Genomic DNA, 8223 nt, shown 5'->3' with positions numbered 1-8223 from the left:
GCTTAATTGCCGTCCGCAGATTTGCGTTTACACCCCTGCTTGTAATTAAAGGTCAACACATACAAAATCATAACTTTTACTTCCAGCGGCACCGCGGGGAGACAGGATTAGGGGCTTTCCCGGTTATTTACACGCACTGCCTTTTTTGGGACGGGGGACGGTGGGGACTTTCGGTCGGTCGGGGACAGAGTTTCCTGGGGACACTACTCCCGCATCCCTGTGGTTCTTCACCGCTGCCGCGAGCCGCACGACAGAAGAGGGCGCTGCGGGCCCGCGGGAGGAGCGGCGCGGCGGAGCATCTCCCCGGGATAACGGGTCCACCGAGTTCCTTCACGAACTGCTGTAAAAGTGAGAGGCGGCGCCGCGGCCGCCGCCGCCGCCGCATCCCTCGGTGCGCGGGGCATCCCGCCCTGGGGGTCTCCCGTCCCTCTCCGCTCCAGGCGGGAGCGTTTCGAGGGGTGACGGACCCGCGCCTCCATCCCGGCGCTGCCGGGCCGGACAACCCCTTCCCTCCGCTCCCGTCCCGGTCCCCGCCGGGGCGGCCCCTCAGGTGCGGGGGGGCGGGCGGTGGGAGGGTCGCTGGCGGCGCGGCGGCCAATGGGCGCCCGTGGGGGGAGCCGGCCCCGGGCGTCAAGAGGGCCGGGATCCATGAGCGCCGGGCAAAGTTGGGTCCGGGCGGCCGCGCGTTCGGGACGCGCTCCGCTGCCGAGCGCCCGGGAATGCCGGCGGGGCGGCGGCCAGCGCGGGGCAGCGGCGGGGCGCGGGGCCCCCGGCGGTAGCGGCGGCGGCTGCTGAGCGGCGATGCGGCGCGGAGCCCCCGGCCGCCCCCCAGCCCCGGAGCGGCGGCGGGAGGAGCGGCGGCAGCAGCAGAGGCAGAGCCGGAGCGTCCCGTGAGCGCGGCGGGTCCGCTCCCGTCCGCACCCGGAGCGGAGCGTCCGCGGGTGAGCTGAGAGGCGGCAAGGGAAGGGGAGCGGGAGCGGCGGGAGCAGCGGCGCCGTCGGGCCCCCGGCTCGGGGCGCTGCGCCCCCGGATCGCCATGGGCCGCCCCGCCGCCGCCGCCCGCGGGGCTCCGCCGCCGCTGCTGCTGTCGCTGCTGCTGCCGCTGCTGCCGCCGCTGGGGAGCGCCGCCGCCGCCGCCGAGCCGCGCCAGGTGTTCCAGGTGCTGGAGGAGCAGCCGCCCGGCACCTGGGTGGGCACCATCGCCACCCGGCCCGGCTTCACCTACCGCCTGAGCGAGCACCACGACCTGTTCGCCATCAACGCCACCTCGGGCGCCCTGCACACCCGCGCCACCATCGACCGCGAGAGCCTGGCCAGCGACGTGGTGGACCTGGTGGTGCTCTCCAGCCAGCCCACCTACCCCAGCGAGGTGCGCGTCCTGGTGCTCGACCTCAACGACAACGCGCCCGTCTTCCCCGACCCCTCCATCGTGGTGACTTTCAAGGAGGACACGGGCAGCGGGCGCCAGCTTATCCTGGACACAGCCACCGATGCCGACAGTGGCACCAATGGTGTAGACCACGGCTCCTATCGGATTGTGGCCGGCAATGAGGAGGGCCGCTTCCGCCTCAACATCACCCTCAACCCCAGCGGTGAAGGAGCTTTCTTGCACCTGGTGTCCCGTGGAGGGCTGGACCGGGAGGCCACCCCCACCTACCAGCTGTTGGTGCAGGTGGAGGACAAGGGTGAGCCCCGTCGGCGAGGGTACCTTCAGGTCAACGTCACCGTCCAGGACATCAATGACAACCCCCCCATCTTCAGCCAGACGCTCTACCAGGCACGGGTGCCTGAGGATGCGCCTGTTGGGGCCAGCATTCTCCAGGTCACTGCAGCTGATGCCGATGAAGGCACCAATGCGGACATCCGCTACCGCCTGGAAGGAGGTGATGGCAGTGGCAGTGGTGGTGGGGATGGGGCTGGCAGCCTCCCGTTTGAGGTGGACCCTGAGAGCGGGGTGATCCGCATCCGTGAGCGCTTGGACTATGAGGTGCGACAGGAGTACTCGCTGACGGTCCAGGCCATGGACCGAGGGGTGCCGGCGCTGAGCGGCCGGGCCGAGGCCCTCATCCGCCTGCTCGACGTCAACGACAACGAGCCCCGGGTGAAGTTCCGCTACTTCCCGGCCACCTCCCGGTTTGCCTCTGTGGATGAGAATGCGGCCCCTGGCACCGTGGTGGCCCTGCTGACGGTGAGCGATGCTGACTCCCCTGCAGCCAACGGGAACATCTCCGTGTCGATCCTGGCGGGAAACGAACAGCGGCACTTTGAGGTGCACAGCAGTAAGGTACCCAACCTCAGCCTTATAAAGGTAGCGGCCGCGTTGGACCGGGAACGCATCCCGGCCTATAACCTTACCGTGGCAGTGGCAGATAACTATGGGGCCCCACCACCACCTCCGGGCTCTCCCACTTCTGTCTTTTCTCCTGACGGGGCCGTGGCAGCTCCCGTGAGCCGCTCCTCGGTAGCCAGCCTGGTGATCTTTGTGAATGACATTAACGACCACCCACCTGTCTTCGGGCAGTCGGTCTACAGCGTGAACATCAGTGAGGAGGTGCCCCTGGGCAGTTATGTGCGGGGCCTGAGTGCCACGGACCGTGACTCGGGCCTCAATGCCAACCTCAAGTACAGCATCGTCTCGGGCAACGAGCTCGGCTGGTTTCGCATCAGCGAGCACAGCGGGCTGGTCACCACGGCTGGCCCCGAGGGCAGCACTGCCGGACATGCTGCAGGCACATCCATCTCCAGCAGGCTGGACCGGGAGACTGCTTCTCAGGTGGTGCTTAACATCAGTGCCCGTGACCAGGGGGTGCAGCCCAAGTTCTCCTATGCACAGCTCGTGGTGACCATCCTGGATGTCAATGACAACAAACCTCGCTTCAGTCAACCTGAGGGCTACCAGGTGTCCCTGGCTGAAAACTCCCCATCAGGAACTGAGCTGCTTGTCCTGAGTGCTGCTGATGGGGACCTGGGGGACAATGGGACTGTCCGCTTCTCCCTGCAGGAAGCTGAACCAGCACTGGTAGCGGTTGGCCCCTCCTCTGTGACCCCTCGCCAGATTTTTCGCTTGGATCCTATTTCGGGCAAGCTCAGCACCATCTCGCAGCTGGACCGTGAGGAGCAGTCTTACTTCTCCCTGCAGGTCTTGGCCACTGATTTAGGCTCTCCTCCCCTTTCTTCAATAGCCCGAGTTAACGTGACCGTCCTGGATGTGAATGACAACAGCCCTGTGTTTTACCCTGTTCAGTATTTTGCCCATATCCAAGAGAATGAGCCAGCTGGAACCTACGTGACCACGGTGTCTGCCACGGATCCTGATCTGGGGCCCAATGGGACAGTCAAGTACAGCATCTCAGCTGGAGATACCTCCAGGTTTCAGGTCCATGGCCAGACAGGGGTCATCACAACAAAAATAGCCCTCGACAGGGAGGAGAAAACTGCTTACCAGCTGCAGATTGTGGCCACTGACGGTGGCCATCTTCAGTCGCAGAACCAAGCCATTGTCACCATCACTGTCCTGGACACCCAGGACAACCCACCTGTTTTCAGCCAGGGCATGTACAGTTTTGTTGTCTTTGAAAACGTTGCCCTGGGTTACCATGTAGGTACTGTTTTTGCTTCCACCATGGACCTCAACACTAACATCAGTTACCTTATTACAACAGGTGACCAAAGGGGCATGTTTGCCATCAACAGAGCAACGGGGCAGATCACCACAGCCAGTATTATTGACAGGGAGGAGCAAGCATTTTACCAGCTGAAGGTGGTTGCTAGTGGTGGGGCGATAACTGGCGATGCTGTGGTCAATATAACTGTCAAAGATTTAAATGACAATTCCCCACACTTCATTCATGCTGTGGAAAGTGTAAATGTGGTTGAAAACTGGAAAGCTGGGCATACCATATTCCAGGCCAAAGCTCTTGATCCTGATGAAGGTGTTAATGGCGTGGTCCTTTACAGCCTTAAGCAAAACCCAAAGGGCTTGTTTTCAATCAATGAACAAACCGGTGCCATAAGCTTAACAGGGCCACTTGACATAAATGCTGGGTCTTACCAGGTTGAAATCCAGGCCTCGGATATGGGGGTGCCACAGCTGTCCTCTAATTTTATCCTCACTGTCTCTGTCCATGATGTAAATGATAACCCGCCTGTGTTTGATCAGCTTTCCTATGAAATTACTATTTTGGAGTCAGAGCCTGTGAATTCCAGGTTCTTTAAGGTACAGGCTTCTGACAAAGACTCGGGAGTGAACGGTGAAATAGCTTACAGTATAATTGAAGGAAATGCTGGGGATGCCTTTGGCATATTCCCAGATGGTCAGCTGTATATAAAAAGTGAACTGGACCGTGAACTTCAGGAAAGATATATTTTGCTGGTTGTTGCCTCTGATAGAGCAGTAGAGCCACTCAATGCTACTGTGAATGTTACTGTGATTCTGGAGGATGTAAATGACAACAGGCCCCTGTTCAATAGTACCAACTATGTGTTTTACTTTGAAGAGGAGCAGACAGGTGGATCATATGTAGGTAAAATAAATGCTGTAGATAAAGACTTTGGGCCAAATGGTGAGGTCAGGTATTCCTTTGAGCATTTGCAGCCAGATTTTGAGCTGAACACAGTAACTGGGGAAATTAGAAGCACTCATCAGTTTGACAGAGAAGCTCTTATGAGGCAGAGGGGAGCTGCAGTATTTAGTCTCACAGTAATAGCAACAGATCAGGGGTTGCCAAAGCCTCTAAAGGATCAGGCAACTGTACAGATCTACATGAAAGACATCAATGATAATGCCCCCAAATTTTTGAAAGATCTCTACCAAGCTACTATATCAGAATCGGCAGCAAATTTGACACAGGTGCTAAGAGTTTCTGCCTCAGATGTTGATGAAGGGGTTAATGGATTGATTCACTACTCTGTAATCAAGGGAAATGAAGAAAATCAGTTTGCAATAGACAGTAGCACAGGCCAAGTAACCTTAATAGGCAAACTAGATCATGAGGCTACTGCGTCATATTCCCTTGTCATCCAAGCAGTAGACTCTGGAGCAGTTTCCCTGAGTTCAACTTGCATGTTGAGCATTGATGTATTGGATGAAAATGACAACAGTCCTTCCTTCCCTAAATCAACCTTGTTAGTGGATGTCTTGGAAAATATGAGGGTTGGTGAACTTGTGTCATCTGTCACTGCCACTGATTCTGATTCAGGTGACAACGCTGACCTGCACTATAGCATTACGGGGACAAACAACCACGGGACCTTTAGCATCAGTCCCAACACCGGTAGTATTTTTCTTGCAAAGAAGCTGGACTTTGAGACCCAATCTTTGTATAAGCTAAACATAACAGCGAAAGACCAAGGGAGGCCACCGCGGTCGTCTACCATGTCTGTGGTAATACATGTTAGGGATTTCAATGATAATCCTCCCAATTTTCCTCCAGGAGACATCTTTAAATCAATTGTTGAGAACGTTCCTGTTGGTAGCTCTGTCATTTCTGTGACTGCCCATGATCCGGATGCGGATATTAATGGGCAGCTGACATATGCAATCATTCAGCAGACGCCAAGGGGTAATCACTTCCGTATAGATGAAGTGAGAGGGACAATATTTACCAATGCTGAAATAGATCGGGAGTTTGCTAATCTCTTTGAGTTGACAGTCAAAGCCACCGATCAGGCCGTTCCCATGGAGTCCAGGAGGTTCGCCCTGAAGAACGTGACCATTTTGGTGACGGACCAAAATGACAATGTCCCCGTGTTCGTGTCACAAAATGCACTCGCAGCTGACCCTTCGGTTGTGATCGGCTCCATCCTAACAACGATTATTGCTGCGGATCCTGACGAGGGCGCCAACGGAGAAGTGGAATATGAAATAGTCAATGGAGATACCGAGACCTTCATCGTGGATCGCTACAGTGGAGACTTAAGAGTAGCATCAGCTTTGGTGCCTTCTCAGCTCATATACAATCTCATAGTTTCTGCCACGGATCTTGGCCCTGAAAGGAGAAAATCCACCACTGAAATGACTATAATTCTGCAGGGGGTTGACGGGCCCGTTTTCACTCAGCCAAAATACATAACCATCCTAAAAGAAGGCGAGCCCATCGGGACAAACGTGATATCTATCGAAGCGGCGAGTCCGCGGGGCTCCGAAGCTCAGGTGGAATATTACATCGTGTCCGTTCGATGTGAAGATAAGAGCCTTGGGCGCCTCTTCACCATCGGGCGCCATACTGGGGTCATCCAGACCGCTGCCATTTTGGACAGGGAGCAAGGAGCGCGTCTCTACTTGGTGGATGTTTATGCCATTGAAAAGTCGTCGGTTTTGCCCCGCACGCAACGAGCAGAGGTAAAGGCTTATTCAGTAGTTGTTTCCCTGTTTTTCTACTCCTGTGTAATTCCAGAATTATGACTGAACCTCTTCACTGCAGTCATCATGTCAGTATTGGCCATGAGAACTGGCTGGTAGGGAATTGATTTCTGAACAGCTCATCTGGTGTCTCCAGTCATGGACTTTCTTACCATCCCTGCCTGGCTGAGACCCTGAGATGATAGTCTCTCCTCATGCACTTCCAATTTAGGTTACTTTTCTACCAAACTCACTGATGAGTGTGAAAATGGTCTTGTTTCTGTTTCTGGATTTGACAGGTGTTAAAAGCATAACATTTTAGTTGGCAGCTTTCCTTATCACAAAACCATTTACCTTGACTGAAGGGTCTTTAAATGTTGTCTACCTGACTAGCTTGAAAAGCAAAGGGTAGAAAACAGGTTTGAAATGTCATCTGTGAAGTACAGATGTTTTATTTGCTCTGCCTTGTAACTGAGTCACAGAGCTGATCGTTTACCCCATTCCTGCTGTCTTCTTTGGGAATTCTGAGAAGCCTGGTATGAAAGAGAGTCTTGTGTTTGTTTAGAGTTACACCATCACCTGGAGCTGCTTTCTGCGCTTCACCATGAGCCATTTAACTTGCCATTCCTGGAAATTTGGGGCTGGCACTGCTGAGTGGGTCAGCCAGCAGAGGATGCTGGTAGCATGTAGTGGTTGAAACATTTCCCTTGACAGCTGAACATGCTACCTCAATACCGCATAGCCATATGGGTCCTAGGCATTACCCCCAGCTGTACTCCTGGGACTTATGCCTTAGTTTTGAGCCACCAAGGATGCTTTGGTGATTTGTGGGTTTTTTCTGTTTGATTTTTAGAAGAAGTGATATTTCTAATTCTTCCTTGGCAGCTGTAGCTCTTCCTCTTCACAGCTGGTTCTTTTGTTTTCACTGCAGTTTAAGTGTGATCTGTGTAGGTATGTAACCTCTCTCTGCTATACTGGCAGTGACTGATGGTCTACCAAGTAATCATCAGGTAGGGAGTTTGAGCACTATTCAAACTCAGAGTTTTCTTAGCGTGTGTGAGAGAGCTCAACGCTAGGGTGTGTGCTATGTGCTGTTGGTTATCATGTTTTGAAGAGCAATAGTGTATTGAAAAATCACCTGTTCTCAGAGTGCTGCTGGTTTAAATAATTAATTCTATCTTTATGAGAAGATTCCTGTTATGCAGGCCTTTCTACCCAAGCTAGCAAAGATTTGACCTTTATAATTTTTTTCTTGTTATTATGTCATATTTTGTCTTGACAGACAGTTGTTTTGAGGGTCAGGCTGTTGTCAGTGGGTATTTGGATCATAATCCTTCAACTTTGAGTCTGAGCAAAGACTTTCTTGATTGGGAAGGGCTCATAGGAGTCCCAGCTCTATGGTTGCAATAATCTTGCATGTTGTAAAAGCATTTAATATGAGTATTTGCTGAGCAGGGAAGTGAACAGCCATTGAAACTTTAAACAAATTTTACATTGTTGAATACAAACCACTTCTGAAATCAAAAGCAAATGTTTTATTCTGTAAAGAGCATTGAGAACCATAACTGGGAGTTAGGATTTCCTATTACTGGTGGTATCTTTATAGCCTCTAAAACGTGTCTTCTCCCAAATGTAATTAGCTTACTGTGCTTCTTTAGAAATGTATTACAAGTTATAACTAGCAAGTTTAAAAAACATATCCATATGCGGTCCTTCTCTTGACTGACTGGATTTCTCTGAAATGACTTTTGCTGTCCAACACTTGAACAAGAGCTACCACAGTGACATTCTTTGTGCAAGCTGACTGTCTGTGGATGCTGAATAAGCAACAAAGCCTTTTTTTTTTCTGTGTTTCTCGTGGGTGGGAGCGTTTTGGGGGTTGA

At 53.3% G+C, this 8223-nt stretch overlaps 1 protein-coding gene across 1 annotated transcript in view; it reads left to right on the top strand.

Moving 5' to 3' along the window:
* The first annotated feature begins 1036 nt into the window (after positions 1 to 1036).
* FAT4 (FAT atypical cadherin 4) overlaps positions 1037 to 8223 on the top strand; it is a 128830-nt gene continuing 121643 nt past the window's right edge. The window contains 1 exon segment of the mRNA XM_050320607.1: positions 1037 to 6340. Coding sequence (XP_050176564.1) covers positions 1037 to 6340 — 5304 coding nt within the window.

Source organism: Myiozetetes cayanensis, unplaced genomic scaffold (assembly GCF_022539395.1).
Source record: "Myiozetetes cayanensis isolate MyiCay16 unplaced genomic scaffold, myiCay2020 scf24, whole genome shotgun sequence".
NCBI lineage: Eukaryota > Metazoa > Chordata > Aves > Passeriformes > Tyrannidae > Myiozetetes > Myiozetetes cayanensis.
Note: the sequence above shows the minus strand (reverse complement) of the source record. Positions and strands in the feature narration are given on the sequence as shown.